The following is a 19356-nucleotide window of genomic DNA, read 5'->3' as shown; positions in this document are numbered from 1 at the left end:
GCCCACTTTTGTAATTCATGGATCAGTACAGGAGTTGTACATATCTCTGTTGCACTGATCCACAGTTGGGGTAATGAAGCTTCATTCTGCCACAATTACTTTAATAATTAGATCTCATGTTGGTATCTTCACTGATATCAGAGTGTAACTTGGAATTTCTGTGTCATACTTTGTTTTCTGCTCCCCTATTCTGTACTGTGGCCCATCAAAGAAGCAATAAGGAACTTCCATCAGAAAAAAAAAAAAAACCCTTAGTCAATGAAAATAAATTATAGGAATGTGGTTTTTGGTCACAACGTGAATAGAAGTCAAGGAAAATTACAGATAATAAAGACATCACAGAGAATTAATCAGCTTAGAGAAGGAAGCAAACAACTTGGTATATAAGTTGTTGATAAGAAAAGTGGAAAAAGTTTTGAATGCTGTTTTGCAATTAGTTTAGTGGCAATTTCTCACTTTTCACTCAAGGAAGGAGCCCAGCATTACAGCCAAGCAAGCAGTTTCACACTTAAGTATTTTTAATCACTAAAAAATATAGGCACTTATTTTCTATAATGACAGATACAATTTTAATAATAAATTTACATTAAATTCCATCAGTGTTCAGTTACAAAAGTATTTCTTTTCAAGAAAAAACCTACATGTAGTTGCAAAATGTAAAGCTGAAGTTTGCAACTACCTTTTTTTTTTTTTTTTTTTTTTAATTTCATTAACCTAAGATCTTGATCTAACCTCCAGATCTTGTGGTCATAAGACAGAATGAGTTACTGTGGTTCCTGTTGAAAGTTGTCTTCTGCTGTGTCTCCCACTGACTGGGGAGCAGCAGACAGGGTCTGAGGGAAATCATTGGGTATAATCGTATTTAAGGCCATTGTTTTCTCATAAATCAAAGAGCAGCACCTGCTTTAAAATGTGTCATCTAAAAATGGTATTACTCTTCATGAGATACATAGCACTACCCCAATTATTAATGGATCCTTTCCTTCAGAGTGAGACATTTCACTAATTCCTCGAGATAGCATCTTGTTTATTAGCTCATGGAAAGTACTTCCCTTTCAGCCTCTGCAGTATCATCTCCACTGCCTTGAAATACGAGAAGGTGCAGCTTACCTACAGCCATGTATAATTAATTTATGTGCCATAAAATGCCACTGACACTGGAATGGGGAGTAAAGCTTGGTTTGTGTGAGAAGACTGAATGCTGAAATTCAGAGTTTGGAGGTCTACACTGCACACAGAGTTTAACCTCAACCTGGTGCAGCAGCAGAGGGGAATAAGAGATTTTTAATCTGTTGTCAAGAAAATGCAGTGTCACTGTATATCTGGTAGTAGAGCAGTAGTAGATAGCAGGAGTAGTGAAAGCAACAAGAAGCCTTTCTGTTTCACAATCCTTTGCCTTAAATTCTTCACAAGTTTGGTGTGTGATGGCTTTCTCTTCACATTTCCTCTCTGCTTGTTTCAGTTCTGATGAAGCTCACGGAGAATTAGCTCTCAGTCTGTATCTCCACCTCTGCTGTCTTTCCTGGGAAAGCAGGAGACAGCAATATGCTTTTTCCTCTTTGAATAGAAGAGTTTAAAAAAACCCCAAACCCAACCCTAAATAGAATTGCGAATTTGTGGGGAGTGTGGAGGAGAAGTAACATAGACTATTCAGAAACTCTTCCTCTTAAAATAAACATTTTCAAGTGCTACTTTCTAACTGATTCAAAATGAAAACACAGCTTTATTTTCCAACCCTCTTTCTGAATTTAAGAAGGAAGGATGATTAGTATGAGCTACTCCATCTACTCTGGTTGTTATGGGTTTTTCCCAATTTATTTACTCTGGCGCACATAAACTTCATCTTCCTTTGGACTCTGTGTATATGTGCAATTGTTGGAACAAAAATTGGGTTTTGCCAGCACACAGTGAGTGATTTATGTCTGCCAGCTTTGTTCTCTGCAGCAATGTCCTCAGTCAATTTCCCAAAGCAGATAATGCAACTTGTCCATGGCGGAAAATGTTGAAACTGGAAAGGCAAGAAACTGGAATTAGAGAACATTCTAAGAAGTTGAAACTGCCTCTTACAAGAGTTTCAGTTGTGTTTAGAGTGTTGAAAAGTGCTGCTTTAGTTCTCAGTCTTTGCTGTAGGTAAGGCTGTAGCTGCATCTCCTCTATCACTTGTCTCATGAAGGCTTCATAGAAAATGTTTCATGGAAAAGGTGATTTCAGAGCAAGAGCTGGGCAGTGCAGGACAGTGAGGGTGACTGTTTCTGAAAACAGTTCTCAGAAAACAGAGAAATTTTGTTCGTCAGCTGCTTTTCATTATTTCTGCTGGAGAGGTGATGGTGAGCTGTCCCCATTGCTGTGCCAAGGAAGGAGATCAGGGCTGTGCTGCCTGCTTGTTCTCTCAAATCCCTCCCTCTGTGCCCTGGGTGTGCCTTGGGCTGGCTGTGCTGCCTGGGCAGGGTGTGTGTGCCTGAGGGCCATGGAACCTCAGCTCAGCTTTGTGCAATCAGGGACTGTCTTTTCATGTCATTGATAGATTATTCCACTCAATCCTTTTGAAAGATGAGGACAGAAAAATGATAATGAAGACAGATGTAGTTCTCCCAGGATATTATCGAGGTGGAATCTAAACTACTGAAGATTTTGTGTTAATATAGTTACAAAAAGTGATTATAAGACACAGAGACTTAAATAAAGGAGCTAAACCCATGAAAGTCAGATGGATAACACCTGATGAGGAAACAGTTTCCTATTTATAGAAAAATAATTTTAGGAAATGATTGCCACATATTATGCACATTTTCATATTAAATCAAGATTTCTCACTTCTCTGAGTTTTCCCTAGCACAATAAAATAATAGAATACAACAGAATAAATCTCCCCAAATTTGTTGTTCTTTTTAATGCCTCCAGGAAGCACATTAACATCTCCATTCCTTGGGTAGGGGAATTCAGATTTCAGTGATGTGGCTATTTGAAAACGGTTGTTTTACAAGGAGCATAAGATTTACCTGTCTACCAAGATAATTATTTTGATATAAAGTGTAAAAGGAGCTGCAGTAAGATGGGTTTCTGAGTGATGCCTTCAGTCTCTTCCCATGCTCGAGACATACTTTGTTTCCTGCCTAGAGCTTCAGAGAGAGAAAAGGGGTGATAAGCCAAGCAAATTACCCTTGGAAAATTAAACACTGAAGGAAGGAAAAGCACAAGAGCAAAACATAGTTCTTGGTGGTTTACACTTTGTCCTGCTGATGAGGGGGGCTCTGAGAAAATACATTTGATTCCACTGGTAAGGTTAGATCAGGAATCAGTGAATGACAAGGACACTGAGTAGAGGAAATATTCTCTGAAGAATCTGTGGAAGTGTGAAGAATTACTTTTCTTCAAACTTCAGGAGAAGCAGAAGGGTTTTTATTGAATATCACTATCATGATACAAGATCATAGGGAGGAAATAAGAATATCAGCTGGTTTTGGTTTTTTTTCTTTTTGGAGTGCAGGCCCTGCTTGGGACTGTTATACTCATGTGCCTGATTCTGTCGCTTCATTTTAATATTGGCCATGTTTAATGATGGAGTTCTGCATGTGTCTTATTTTAGTGATGGGTACATTTTTTTGGCATAGTATTTATGGAGTGGTTTCATAATTAGAACTCAAAATAAGTTTCTGTCTGTACATGACTGGAAGGGAGACTGAGGTGGATGAATGAACCTGTCCAAGATTACAACCAGCTGCACTTAGGAATGAAAAATTTATCAGCCCCTATTCATCTTTGCTATATATCCACAGATCACCAAGAGGAGGAAGAAAAAAGTTCTTTTCTGACACAAACTCTCTCAAAAACATTATTTTCTGAATAGCAGTGTTTAATAGTAATTGAGAGTAGGATGTTTTAATGTACAGTGATGGGTTGGCTGCCAGACCCTCACCCAGCTGTGCTTTCATTACCCCTCCTCCAGAGAGCAGGATGGAAAAGCTCTTGGCTTAAAATAAAGACAGGGATATTTCTTCCCAAAGACCATCATGGGCAAAACTGTCTTGACTTGAAAAATCAATTTATTTCCTACTGAAGTGCAGTTAGATGGTTATAAACAGAGGTAGAGCCCAAATCACCTTCCCCAACTCCTGCCTCATCTCCCAGCAGGAGTGGCACAGGGATTTGAGGAATGAAGGGTTGTGGGTTTGGGACCTTCATCTGCAGTCAACTCAGTATTCTTTGTATGTCATCTCATCCAAGTCCTTCCATGCTGTTCCTGATTGTGTGTTCCACCTCACAGTCCTGTGGAATGCTTTATTTCTGACATGCAAACAGGTGTGAGAAACACAAAATGTTTCAAAATAATCAGAATATCAAAACCAAAGCGAAGGTACACTGCAATGTAAATAACAAGCTCTCTGAAAGCTGCCAGAGTAGACCAGGTTTTGCATATTTTGCTCTTGCAGACATGATAAATAGAAAAATATATGAGTAAGGTCTGATCAGTGTCTGCTGTTGAAACAAATGGCAGACACTGATTTAAGTGGAGTGGAGTTTTCACCCATTATTATTCCACAGCAAACTTTTATCATCAGTGTGGTTTTATCCATGTTGCTGTGTGCATGTGTGCATATTTATGATTTTCTCAAGTGATTCTGACTGAGACACATTCCAGCTCAGCCCTCTGGGTTTTGGTCACTGACCTCAATAGATCAGTTGTATTTCTGACACGAAAATTCTTGTTGGAATTGCAAAATGGCTTAGGCTAGCAACTTGGTAATAACTATTATTCCGAGATAATAGTATTCCTAAATTGAAAATATTGTTGGAAACAAACCCTATTGTGTGCTCTCATATTTAGCTCTTGAAACAGCTTGGGTTGATTCTGATAGTGGAAATACACATTTTTAGTTGGAGAACTGCCAAATGGATGTAAAATTGCAGGAATTACCTAATGGGTGTAATTGGTAGGCCACTGTTGTGCAGTTCCAGTTTTATTTAGTGTAATCATGTAAGCTGTCTTTGTCATGCTGTGTCATTTATCCTGAAGGGTTTAGAATCTTTCCCTGTTTACTCTGATGATTTATCTTAGCTGAAATGAGTCAGTCTCTGGGTGAAGTGGTAACAACAACCTTACCACGTTTTTTAGAGAGGAGGATTAGTAATGTGTCCAACCAAAACCAGTGGAGCTCAGAACCATTGGCACTTTGGCCATAGCTGTAAAATGCTCAAGGAGGGAAAGTTATTTTTTTTTTCATAAGAGTAACACCATGAAATTCTCAACAGACTTGTTGTCACTGCTGGAAATGTGCATCAAGCCAACAATGCTGTACCTATGGATTCTCTCACCTCTGTGTACATTGAATGCTGAGGTTTGACCCAGTGGGTAGAACACCACCAGCATAATTATTTCAGCCACTCCTCTTCACCTTAGGCTGTGTTTTGTTTGCCATCGCAGTAATGAGAAGTAACCCTTTATTTCAGAGGGTCAGCATAATTGCAGGAGAATAAAGCAGTACTTGAAGAGTTAGCTTTTTGTTAAGGTATTGAAACTGATTGTAGGATTGGCCCACTGAAAATTTTACTAGGCAAAGACAAAATTTTACTAGGCAAAGACAATGCTGCCAATATGTGGTTTTTTAAAAACTAAAAAAAGGGGAAGAAAAAAAGCCCCCAAATGTTATCAAAAGTCTTTTGCAATCCTGCCATGCTCTGCCTCCCTTTGACTGAGCATTTGGCACACTTGCTAAGATGATGTATTTGGTACAGGTTCACTGCTGATAATTACTCCCAACCTCCTTAACCAATGTGCAGAGTGCCTTCCTCCCCTCCCCTCTGTTCTTGTGCGACACTAACCTCAGCTGTGCAGGGGTTGGTGGCATTTGCATGTGGAAATGCACTAATATGGATGTTTTTCTTTGTGTGTGCATCCTTGCAGTGTTGTATACCAGGATGGATTTTATGGTGCAGACATTTATGTAAGTATTCATTGATGTGCATGCTGTCCTTGTACATTACCAGAGTCATTCTTTTTACAAGTTTGCTGCCTAGCTTGACTCTGTTTTGTCTATTTACCATCCCTTGCCTGTCAGAAAGAATTGAGAAGAATATCTCTCACATTGGAAGACCTTTCTGTTCATTACATCTATCATTGTTCAGTGGAGCTGAATTAACTCTTCAATCAAATGCTGAATGAATGCAAAAAGATGTGAAAAATGTGTGTGCATGTGTGGAGGGGCGTCTCCCTTCCTAATTGAAGTTCAAAGAAAAAATAAAGCAAAGCAGAAACATTCTTTTGCAAATCCCCACAAGCTCTTAAAAAAATTAAAAAATCAAGGCAAGCTGAATATTGTTAATACTTGAAGTATGAAAATGCTTTGTGGAGAGATGTAGGTTTCCCAAATCCAGCCAGCACTGGGTATCTGTAGGTGCCATGGTGACAGCAGAGCTTAATGGCATAGTAAATTTAAGATATGGCAATGTATTGTCTGTAATCTGAGTAGAATTCCAGCTGCACTTCTAAAATCCACTCATTTTAGTTTAAAGGACATGGGTAGGGACTGCTCACAATACAAGTGGATTGGTTATTAGGAAAGATTCATAGTCCTGTATCCATCATTATCTATGCACCTAATTGTTCACCAATTTAATTTTAAATAATATTTTTACAATTTTTTTTTCAATTTTCATACTTTTTTTTTTCTACCAACTTCTTATCATAAATGTATACAAAGAGGCTCCATATGTCTGAGGATGCAAGAGGTTTCAGGGGCTTGAGGCTAAATTTCACTCTTCTAAAATAATTAATTCTTATTCCTTATGGGTAGATGTAAAACATTTCACTGGTAGTAAGCAACATTTTACTTTTATTTTTATTTTAATAAGGCAATCTTGTCCTAAATTACAGGTATCATCTTTGTTTCACCAGACAACTTTCTGTAACCTACTTGTACTGTCTCAGTTGAGATAAAATGAGAACGATGAGTTGAAATTTGTATGAGTATTAAAAATTAAATAGGCAATGCTAGGAAACATCCCTTGTGTTCATTATCAGCAATCTTCTAGAACTATTCCCAAGGGAACAGATTTTTTTGTTAGTAAGTTTTATATAGAGAAGGAAAACAATTTGAATTTATGGATGAAATATGTTTTGTTTTTCTTATGGAGGTGGAAAATTTCTGATCCTTATCTGAAAATTCATTTGTGCAGCTTAAAATCATCTTTAAAATAAATTAGTGAGGGTTAAAGTCCTCTCAAGCCAAATAAGTGGCTCTAATCTCACCCAAACACTTTGCTGCCCAATTTTTGAGCTGTACAGAATACATGTTACAATGTGGAATTTCACGTTCCAATTTTCATGTTCTTTCAAACTGTCAAAAGAGTTTGACATCCATTTTACTGTGTTTACCAACCCAAAAATCAGCAGGGCAGCGACACTTCATTCTCAGGAGGGCTCAGTGGGAGTTCCCAGTCAGGTGGGAACTCAGTGCTGCTGGAGCAGTTGGTAGGTTTGGACTCAACTGCTGCTGCAAGCCAGCAATCTCTTTGCTGATTGGCAATATTATTTTTAGGTGGCCCCACACAGATCTTCATATTTTCTTTCCAAATGGAAGGTGATTTCAGTGAAAGAGATACTGAACAAATTACTAATGTCTAGTAGAGCCTCAGTTTTGTTGTCTGCAGTAGCTGTGTGCATTAGAAAATGGAATAACTAGAAAACAAGTGGTTTTCACTCACTTGCAGCCTTGTATTTCTGATTGCATATCTTCTAGTTCTCTTAATGCAACAGAATGTTTGTCTTTATAGCAGATGACAGAATTAAAACACCCTCCTGGAAATTTAATTTCTTTAGAATATACAAATCTTTTTTACTTTATAAATAATTTTTCTTCACATTTGTGCATTCTTGCATATAAAGCATTTGCAGGGGAGGGAGAGAGAGATAGAAAGAACTGGCATAAATCAAATGAAACCTTAAAATTCACAGTGTATTAGTTCTCAGTGTAGCAGTTTGCAGCAGACCAAGTTATTTATTAAATCCCAATTGTTTATGACATAGTTCCACTCAGCTTTTCATTTTAAGTGCAAAGCTGAAGCTCTATGAAATGACAAATGCTCTGTGAAAAAAGGAGAAAAAACATTTAAACAATGTGGGGCTTAATAGCAGATTGGAGAGAAAGGAACCTTAGAAATACCACAGAAAGCAAAACAAGAGGCACACAGTGGTGAGAAGCCAGATCAAAAATATGCATTAATGGGTAAATCAGAGTGGGTTTATCCTGCTCTGGTTACATTAACAGCAGCAATATGAACTGTGCTATTCTTTACATAATTAGGGATCAACATGGTGAGAGAAACCATAGATTTAGGGGAAAGGAAGGAGGGGAGACACAAGAAGATACTGGTTGGGCAAAAAGTGCAGGGTGAACTAAGAACTGCAAATATCCAGAGGTGCTCAATACTAACCAGTGGAACAGGAGAGATTACCAATATAAAAATAGGTGGAAAGGACAGTCTAAAGTGAAAAATCAACAGCCGTGATTCTAGATGTAATATAATATATTCTATATTTCATATAATTCTGTGTGGAATGCAATAATCCTTCTGAAATAGCTGAGCTATTGAATTCCCTTTTAAATGTGCCTTTGAGTAGGAAAAATAAAGGAGATTATTAGGAAGTAAGGAAGACCTTTTAAAATTAAGTATTGATTCACTAAGAGAAAAAGTCATTAAAAGAGAATTAAAGTTGCCTGCCAGCAAATATAGAAGTTCTTAGATGAAGATTGACACCTGTGAAAATAAGAAAATACACTCCACAAAATGAAGCAAAAAATAGTAACAGTCTCAGAAATATGCAGTTAGAATAATAGCTCTACACTTTTGCTCTGCTTTATCTTAAATCTGTTCCTTTTTTTTAAATTTTTTTTTATTACCATTGTCATAAAGAATGTTTTCAGAATATGTCAGTCATCAATCCTCACCTAAAATGTGGGAAGGCTCAGAACCACGAGAACCTTCCAAAGCCTGTCACCAGCAGCTCCAGAAGTCCTTGGGTAATGCTTTAGCCATGGCCATTAGTCAGCCTTACTGCCCAGAGCAAGGATTTCTAAACTCCCCAGGATTCTGGGATACTGCAGCTGGAGAGAATCCATGGTAAAATATACATGTAGAGCTTTTAAAGTTTCAGAATTTTTTTTTTTTTTTTTTTTTTTAGCTACTAGGCAAGTAGAATAAGGCAGATTTTTGTGGTCAGGGGTGTGGAATGAGACTATTTCCCAGTAGCCATTGCCACCACCTTTAGCTCAAAGCCAGGATGGCATCAGGGATGGAGGATAGATTTCTTTCCCAGGGGAAGAGCAGAGGTGATTATCTAACCAACATTCCCCTGAGCCCAGCTAGAAGTCCCTCAAAGCCATCAGGTCCCCTGAAAAGCACTGTTCTGATGTGAAAAACAAGGATTTGCAGACAGCACTGAATTTTCAAGAACCAAGGATTTTTTGTGTTTTGCAAATGCAAGGGTGTGCCATTTCCTGTGACTCACAGAAACACAGCTACAAGTGGAGAAATGACTTTTCCAAGGGCAAAAAAGGTCCCCAGGGAGCAGTGGGCTGTTCTTTCCACTGCTCTGTGTGCTGGAACACTCCATGATTCCCTTTTAAAAGTTTGCATGTGTAGGGATGAAATGTCTTTTCATCTCATCTTTATTTGTGCTATAAACCAAACATTCACAAAGGTACCAGACCAGTCCTGGTGGTTGGATTTGGTGCAAATACCCCAAACCTTTCACATAGGCCTGTCCCAGAATTTGAGCCAGCACTAATTGGTGGTGGATTGTTTTTTGGTTTTTTGGTTTTTTTTTTAGATAGCCAAAGTTTTACTCTGTGGGCAGAACAAATGCTGTTTAAATCTCAATAGCATGTGAGTAGAGGAAAAGGAACTGACAGCTTCTATACTCTCCATCTCTGGGTGCAATTAATGTCATTTTTAATACCATTCTTCCATTTGTTGTTAATAAGGCAGGCCTAATTCTCAGTCCTTTAGAAGGTTTGGAACCTTGATTAATTTATATTTACAAAATACTTTGAGATCCTTGAGTGAAAGGAAGTATAGGAAGTATAAATTGAGGAGAATTAACTCTCAGCATTCAGATGAAATATTAGACATGTAGCTAATAAAAAAAATTTAAAAATAGTCATCATTTAGAGTCACATTGTGTGTCTACAGTAAAGACTGTCAGTACATGTGAGATCACAAAAAAAGTAATTTGGCTATTTTATGAGGAGCTGCACACACGTATATGTGTTTTTGTAATCTCTAGATTCTGTCTGGGTAAGTTTTGTGTGGAAATTAGTCTTACTGCAGCTATACCCACTTCATTTAAAAATTCAGTTGTATTTAATTTCCTGTTCATTTCCATTTTATCCTATCTTATCCAAAATGTGTGTGATTTCCTTCTAAAGTTGCTAAAGATGTCTCTATAAAAATCGGTGACTGATCTCTGACAGATCCCAAACAGCTCTTGCTGTTTGCCTGAACCACCGAGATGTATAAAACATAGAGAGCAAAATTCTCATGAATCACTCCGGAGAATTTGTCTAAATTCCTTCCTTGCATCTTTCTTTCCATCCCTCCTTCCTCATTCAAGTCCTTCCGTTTCTGTTTCTTTATAGAGCAGTGTTTGCATGGCAGTGAGTTAGCACAGGTGTGACACCACTGATGGCAAAGCCTCACCCTGCTGAATGTAGGCTCATGTAAAATCATCCTGACACTCAAATAATTGTGAGGAAATGGGTTCTGGGTGTGCAAGTGGCAAAAATAGTCCACCAATTGAGTTTTGTTTTCCAGATTTGGTCACAAAGTCACAGATAGTGACACTATTTATTATGAATTTTTTCAACTCCTGAAGCTGCTGTACCACTGTTTTGTCACTGTTCTGAAAGTAGCAAATATGGGAGCACAGATAAGGCAATAGACATTTTATTAGAGTATCTGAATTTATTATTTCAGCAGAATTTTCATAGTAATAATCCAAAACATAACAGTCAGGTACTTTCTGCCTGAATGTGAAGCTAAGGGGGGAAAAAAAAAATCCCTAAAACATGTCCAATACATAGGAACTGAAAATTGTTATTTATTTTTATGTAATTATTGCATAATTTTGTTCTAAGTATTTTATTTTGCAATGTAATCTAAGGCATGAGGATAATTCTATAACGTTACTCAAGAGATGCATATGGCATATGTAGTGAAGATCACTGGTGTATTCTTCATCTAAGATATCAGCCAAGTTCAAGATTAGAGAAAAATCGTCAAGTAGAACTTGTCACAGAAGTTGAGTTCAGGGCTTTGAAACAGATTCCCACCCCAATTCCCAGTGTCAAGTGTCCCTCCAGGTATTTTCTTCCTGCAGTAATCAAAAATCACCTGCAGTAATTGAAGTCAAACAATGAGAAGTCTTAGTACACCACCAAAACTGCAGAACACAACCCCCATAAAAATATTTTGCTTAAGCATATTTTCATGTGTAATTTATGATAGTTGATTTTAAAATTAGGAATTCATGACATGGGATGGTAGGGAATTAGGTTTTCCCTGATAGCCAAGTACATCCTGCTTTTTAGTTCTCCAGAGAATTCAGGCAAATTCAATACTTTCAATCTCTTTATTTGTATTGCTTTATACTCATTCTTGCCAGGGCTCTCATAAATGTCAGACTGATTGCTGAATCCAAAACATCTTAATAAAGTTCAGCATTGAGCTTTATTGTTCAGCAGAAATTCTTTGAAAGCAAATCAAAATAAAAACATAAAATGAATGTAGCTCTTACGTTTAGGGAGCAAGAAAGGGTTTGCCATCACAGAGTGACCAAATTTGGTGATAAACAAAGGAAAGGAAAGCAATCCTCAGAGAGCCCAGCAGGTTTCAGATCAGTAGGGATGGGAACAGCCATTTTCCTGCTGTTGGAGCTGCTCATGGTGGCTGCTCTCAATTCCATACAGGGCTGGAGTGGCTCTCAGATTTCCATCAGGGGTTTTAGGAGTGGACAGCAGGGTGAGCAAGGGAGCAGCATGCCCTGGTGAGCAGAACCAATGCTGCAGATGTGCCACACAGAGCTGGGACAGGATCATGAAAACAAGGTCAACATCTTCCTCATATCAGGGAAAAAAAGAGGGGAAAAAAAAGATGTCATATTTAGCCCTCAAAAACCAAGAGAGGAGAACAGATAAAGTTGTATCATCTCTCACCTCTGTCCCTTTGGCAGAGGCCACCTCAAGTGTGCAGTTTGGATTTATCTCCTCAGCCGCGCTGTTTATTGGCTCAGCTTGCCCTGGTGACATTATTTGGTTTGTAAAAATCAAATGATTGGAAATGAGAAGGGGTTTTGTCTGAGTTCCTCTGTGTGTGCACAGAGGAGCAAAGGAGAGGGCATGTGGGGCATGAGGAAATCCTTTCTCCTCGTGTGACACAATTGCTGCTGGCAGGGAGCTGGCCAGGACCAGGGGGCCAAGTCCTGTTCTCTGTGTGAGCACTTGAAAAAAATCAGAAAGTTCCTCAAACAAGTTGACAATCCAAAGCCTGGGGTTTCTAATGAGCTGTCAGCATATGTAAAACTCGTGTTTATTCTTAGGGTGATGTGGCATTGTCAGCTGAACGATTGATTTCCAAACCCAGCCTGCTTCAAATCTCCAATCCCATCAAAGGTTTACACGCATTAGGGATGAAATCCAAGCAAAGTGGTGCAAGGGGAAATAGCTTGTAAAGGTAGTACAGACTGCTTTTCTGAGAAGAGTGAATCTTTATTTGCAAAATCAAAACAGAAAACCCACAAAAGTTCCTGCAGTAACAACGTGCTGCTGTTACAGTAAAGGCTGATGTATCTCAGCCTGTTCTTCCTGCTTCAGCCCAATATCTTGGGTGAATCTTCCAAGAAAAAAAGAAAAAAAAATCAATCCATTAAAGCGACACTTCAGCAAAAGAGTGAATTTTATTCAAAGCTGAGTGAGCTGGTAGTGTCTTACTCAGCTCTTTGTCAAGGAGGGGGTGGGTGGGGAAGGCACCAGAGCAGCCCCTTGTCCCAGAGGGTGATGGGGGGAGAATTCTAATTTTCTAATTGGGACGTAAATCGTGTTTGTGTTATCAGCAGGGCCTGGGCTGGGGCTGTTAATTGGCATGCTGAGATCATTTGGAAATGGTTGATATAACACCGTGGTCCATTGAACAGGAAGCTCTGCTGTTTTCACAGTTTGATAATCAATGCATCACTGCACTCAATTCCTTTCCAATGTGTGTTTGTTTGTCCTGTTTGCTTAATTGAACAGCTGGAATTACTGTTACATACAACTGAATGTTAATTCATGGAAGAAGAGAATTTTGCTTCTTCATTATAATTTTATGCATAAATTGGAAACCTATGTAACATTAAGTGTTAATTGAGTGCACAAACTCATAGGTTTAATCAACCAGGCAGGATAAATCATATTTTGTACAGAAAAAGAATTGATTATTAGCTGAGTTTGTCTTTTAAGTTCACCTTTGCTGTGTGAATATACACACACTTTGTTCAAAAGAAAAATTGCTACTTGAAAAATTGAAGAATACAGTATTGTCTTGTAAAAAAAGCTTACACTGATCAATATAGACCATTGCTTTCTTGTGATCTCTGGGGCAAACTTTAAAATGTTTGTGATGCTAGATTTTGCTTAACAAGTCACCAAAACACTCCCTTAACATTTCACCACAGCATTTCCTATACATTTAACTGCTCTGCAGCATGACTGTACCCTTTCAACTTTCGTTCAAATGTTGCAAAATGTGATTTACTGTGCCACAGCAATGCAGTTAGAGCGTGAGTTTGTGTTTCAGGGTGGTTATGCTGCCTACCGGTATGCCCAGCCTGCCACTGCCACTGCAGCTGCCTACAGTGACAGGTAAGACCTCCTTTCCTGCTCACTAATATTTGACCAGTGGAAGCTGAAGATGATTCTATAAATCTGCCTTGTTGGAGTCTCATAACTGTCTTGTTGCTCTGCAGATAATTGTGATATCTAAAGCAGGCTGTTTTTTATTATAATCCATGAATAGCCATAAATTGAGAGACTTTAGGCCTTAATTGAGAATCAGGCGTGAGATGTGCACATTCCCAAGCTGTAGATCATCCAGTTAACATCTGTGACCCTTCTACAGTGTAGATAAATAAATGTACAGATTCATGATGGTCTGCTACTAAGGATCATTATTTGTGTTAGGAGTATTATTTCAGTTGATTTAGAGCCTTGAACCTATTGAGTGCCCTCAATTCTCATTGACATCGTTTTAGTCAGTGGAAATTGAGAATGAACTGTGTCTAAGCTTGAGCTATCCAATGCAAACCAGTGCTTTTTTCCCATTTTCTTTCTTCCCAGGCATTTGATTTTTCTCAGTGCTGGGAAACGAAAAAACAAAAAGTGATTTTTCGTTTGCTCTATATTTTTATCCTCAAAATGTGAACCCCATTTGGTGGAAACAATATCAGGAATGAAAGATTATTAAAATCTGCACATTCAAAGACTTAACTTTTTATCAACTAAGAGTGATGTCTCATATATTAATGTGTTTTCATGAAAGATGAACACTGGGACCCCTTGGAAGTCAACGTCTAAATTGCTCTTGACTTCAGTAGGAGCAGGATTTTATCAAAATGCATAAAATTAAGTCTTTGCAGTGTGTGGGCATGATTTTGTAATGAGAAGGAGGATTAACCTACGTTTTCATCATAAATTGTACCCTTAAAATCTGTTATAGCTTTAATGTTTTTAGAGTACTTGAGTAGTGTTCCCTGGTAAAGGGAGGGTGTATATCGTGACAGGCACACATAGAATTTGCTTCACGATGGCAGTGAGAAGTAAGGTCACACTTCTCAATACCTGATACAAGAAAATTTTCCCTTGGAATCACAGAAATAATTTCTGAAACCTTTCATGCATATTGAAAAAAAAAATCTTTAATCTCCAAATTAGTGTTATAAATGCTTCTGTTTCTTAAAGAAATCAAGAGATTAAGAAATTCTAGCGCACAATTTCTTAGCTTGAAGTGCTGTTCATGGATTCTGTATTTTTAGAACCAAGTCCCATGGTATGAATGTTACAATGCTATGCATGCATATTTGCCTTTCAAGTGCTTATTCTGGGTAATGAAGATATATTTTTTAAAGTTTTGTGAATAAAGTAATTTGCATGTATGGCTGAGGCATGCTGTGTCAGACAGGTAAGCAAGCTACTTTCTCTTGGTTTTGGGTCAGTAATCTCAACTAGATCTGTGCTGTGTGCACTTTGTTGGCAATGTACTTTTTCTACTTAGGGTAACCTGCACAGGTGAAGTGCTCCTCTCCTCAGTAGTTTCATTTCATTTCCACAAAGGTTTGTTAGCATGTCGCAGCTCTAGGGTTTTTCTGTGAGCTTGTAATGCAAAACTCCTGCTTCTAAAAGCTTTACTAAACCAAAAGGATAAAATTATCCACAACCTCCTGCGGGCAGTCAGGTTTTGCCAGCTCAGGTGTCCCTGGATCATTTCATAGGGTGTTTATTTCTATTAATCAAACCTGCATGACATAGGGAAACTGAACAACATCAAGCTGACTTTTAAATGCTTTAATTACGAATCGATGTGCCTTCTCATAAACCAGATCAAACGCTGTGAGATAAAATATCAGTTGGTCACATGTTCTGCTGTGGGCACAGAGTCAACATCACAGAGAGTTATGCAGCCAAAAAGGTAAAGGATTTGTTTAGGGAGATAGTGCTCTTAAATGCTGTATAGGAAGCTCGAGATGGCATCAGTAGTAATGCAGTTGTGACAATCCTTAATTATTTTTTTGAAAAAAATTGTCTAATTTTCAGATACACTTTATGTATAATTAGAATTGCAATAACCTGTCTTTGCTTGCATAATTTTAGATATCTTAAATGAATTTTACATCTTTTGGATTTCTTTTTTTTTAATTTAGCTTCTCTTTTTAAATGTGGTTAACCCTCATCTTCGATCTGCTTCCCCCAAATGAATATGGTTTCTTGTCTTAATTACAAATCTCATAACTGAATTTCTTTATGAGAGAATCCCAAAACTAGCATAGAGAACAAAACAAATAACAATCTTCTCAAACATTTCTTTGCATATGGGAAACTATGTGCAAACATGGATACCTCTGATTACTCACAACTACAGCTTGTTTAATTTGATTAACTTTTTGTTCATTTTTAAATGAATTTAATTTAGCTACTTTTGTGAAATTACTAATATTGAAACTGCTGAAATATAGCTCAGTACAACTGCTTGTATCTTTTCTTCTTGATGTAATAATCATCTCTTCTTCTCTAACACTGAAGATTCCATATCTCCTTGTACACTTATTTGGTGTTCATATGAGCCCCTATTTAATTTAATTACACATTAACTATATTTACTGTTTATGTAAAAAATGATGCCCAGAGAAAGTAAGTGAGGACCACTGAGTATTTGCTACTGAAGCAGTGACATATCATGGAAATACTACTTCATACTACTTAAAAAAAAATAAGAAAAGCTTTGTTTTTTTGTCACCACTCATATCCATTATGAATGGCAATGTTCCATATTTGAAACGCTTCTTAAGTCAGGAGATGAAAAGAGGAAATCTTTAGATTGGAGACATGTTTTGGTAAATTACAAATAAAGGTTAACAGAAAGATTTGGGTCTCCAGAATCAATAGACCAAGTCAATTGATAATGATCACTGTGAGAGGGCTCTCTTGAGAAGAAATGCAATGGTATCCTTGTTTGTCACAGTTGGAAATATTGCTGGAAATAGGCCAGGAACAGATATACAGGGGAGAATCAGGTGGCCAGGAAATATCATTAAACCAATCAATGCAAACCCCTAAGTGTTTGTCAAGACAGATCATGTACTCCTAAACCCAATTTCAGAACGCAGGTAGGCCTGGCAGATCTCCCCAGTCATTTCTTAGGCTCATAAAACAAAAACAACAAAGAAACAGGTACATTTTGTTTTATTTATAAAGAAATACAATCACTGGATACAGCTTCAAAAGATTCAGAATTCAATTTTTATACGGTGTGATCTATCATCATACTAAATTACACTTACAGCTTTGAAGGTCTTTGCAGAGGTGGATCAAAAAATCATGTTTAACTTGCCAAGATTTAAAATCTTTCTGATAAGTTTTCCAATTAGTATAAGTGCTAAACAGGGACCTACTGGTCTTTATATATTTTTCTCCAGTCTGGAACTTGCCTGGCAAACTCTCTAAACTGAGCATATTTGGAAAAAAATAAATTGTAAAGATGTGCAAAAGCCACTAAATCAGATGTCAATAGAATGTTTGTATAGGTTGTATTCACCTTTCACACAATATTAAAAAAAAAAAAAAAAAAGAAAAAAAAAAAAAGAAAGAATAGCTGTTAGATTTCTGTCCAAGTGTGCAGTAAGAGAAAACTAGCAAGGTCATCCAGCTGAGTGTTCCTGAGTTAGAAGGAGTGGGAGCATGGCAGTGGGGCGTATTGTCATTTTGTCATTGCATGTTCACTTGGTGTTGCTGGTATGTCTGTAATGCTGTCCTGGGTTTGACAGATCCATCCCATAGCTCAGTGAATGGCTTGCTTGACCTAAGCCTATGGGCAGACTGATTCACATGGATTGGCTATCGGTTTTGTGTTCTATGATTTGATTATTGCATCTTCGGTCCGAGTAAGAGCAATGTTCCTTTGGTGCACATGAACCTCGCCAGCGATATTTCTGCAGCCTTCCTGGGGCTGTGGGGCAGCAGAGCCCTGGCAGGAGGGAGGCACAGCCACCCCGAGCACTGCTGCTGCTGCCCCTGGGCAGGCAGGTGTGTTTATACATGGATGTGCAGTCCATATATACTCACATCCCATCCATCACAGCACAGGGATGCTGCTCCAGCACCATTCCCTTCCTACAGAGCAGGGCCCAATCTGAACCTCACTCCAAACTGGGAACATTCCCACTGACCTACTGTTGTCTGGGTTAAATCCCTCATCACTGGAAGCTGACTTTTTTTTTTCCCCCCACTTTTTTTTTTTTTTTTTTTAAATAAGGCATATCTCAAAATATTTTGCACATAACACTTTGTAGTATAAAATACGTTTTGTTTTTTTTTTTTCTCCCGCTATGGATTTGTGTTACGTGTTCTGTGGTAATACCTAGGGTTTTATATGAAATTTGAGTGAGGAGGTTTTGTCATATGGACATTATGCATCTTCCAGATCTGAAATCTTACTCCTGCTAAAATCCTGATACTCTAATAGTTGACATTTTTTAACATGTCTATGTGGAGTATTCAGTTTGTCAAAGCTGTAGCGTCTACAGAGTTCAATATATTTTCCAGTTCCCTTTGGGCAATTAAGTGAGTAATACTTGATATTTGTGCTCAGGTTATCCTAAAATAGAATAGGTACAGATTTGATTTAATTGTAAACATGCTCATTAAAGGATGAAAATTTAGAATGAAGAGTAAAAAATCACAAAATTGAAAATGTGAGCTTCTGTAGCTGAAGGGGTTTTTTATTATTGTGTGGACTGTAATATCTTCTATTTTATGATTAAACAATGAAAACCACTATAATTTTATTCAAATTATTTTCTCTTATGGAAGATTACTAGAGATATATACTAAAAATTTAGGTTTTGATTGCATATAAAACATAATAGCATCTTGAGCCAGAATTTAATTTTCCATTAAATAATTTTATAGAAGCATAAATATTTTAAAATCTAGTACTTCATCCATTTCATGATTGTACTTTCTAAGATTAAGGCAAGGGAGCTTCAATACACAATTTTAGTTTTTAAACGAATCAGGTTGTAAGAGAAAAAAAAAAAATAGAATATAGAGATAACTTTTCAGCTCCCAGCCAGAACCTTCCAACATATTTGTATTTTGCTATATCAGTGGAATCTTGAGAAATGGAAAAGTTTGGGGGATGAGATGATCCATCAGGAAGAATACTCTAGGCTGCTCAAATTTTGAAAATGAAAGGACTCAGTTAGCAGTTTGACTGGGTACAGAGGTTGTGTTTAGCTTTTGTAACAGCAAAAGTTGAGAACATATTTAAAACTTCTTCTGCAAATGCTTAGGTTTGATGTGGTGATGCTTTGTTGGTCCAGTTTTTCCCTGGGTAATCCTAGATGGTAACTAAAGCTTCTTTATTCCTTTATGCAAATAAAAAGTAAATTATTCCCTTGGCTGTCACAGAGAGGTAATGGATTTGGCCATCTCCCTCTTAGAACTTTATGCCTGTATGATCTGTGGCAAAATAGAGGATCACTGGCACCTTGTTAATATTTCATAATCCATTCTCATCCCAGTTCATTCACAGTTTTGGGGATGACTGGAGTAG

The 19356-nt window shown here is 37.6% G+C and overlaps 1 protein-coding gene across 18 annotated transcripts in view; it reads left to right on the top strand.

Moving 5' to 3' along the window:
* The window catches only part of RBFOX1 (RNA binding fox-1 homolog 1), a 1091692-nt gene that overhangs the window by 1048255 nt on the left and 24081 nt on the right, over nucleotides 1-19356 (top strand). For all 18 annotated transcript variants that reach the window (XM_085074907.1, XM_085074911.1, XM_085074910.1 and 15 more), the window contains 2 exons: nucleotides 5903-5942; nucleotides 13828-13892. In XM_085074907.1, coding sequence (XP_084931033.1) covers nucleotides 5903-5942; nucleotides 13828-13892 — 105 coding nt within the window. The remainder of the gene's footprint in view (nucleotides 1-5902; nucleotides 5943-13827; nucleotides 13893-19356) is intronic.

Source organism: Lichenostomus cassidix, chromosome 14, assembly GCF_008360975.1.
Source record: "Lichenostomus cassidix isolate B80296 chromosome 14, HeHo_3.0, whole genome shotgun sequence".
Lineage (NCBI taxonomy): Eukaryota > Metazoa > Chordata > Aves > Passeriformes > Meliphagidae > Lichenostomus > Lichenostomus cassidix.
Note: the sequence above shows the minus strand (reverse complement) of the source record. Positions and strands in the feature narration are given on the sequence as shown.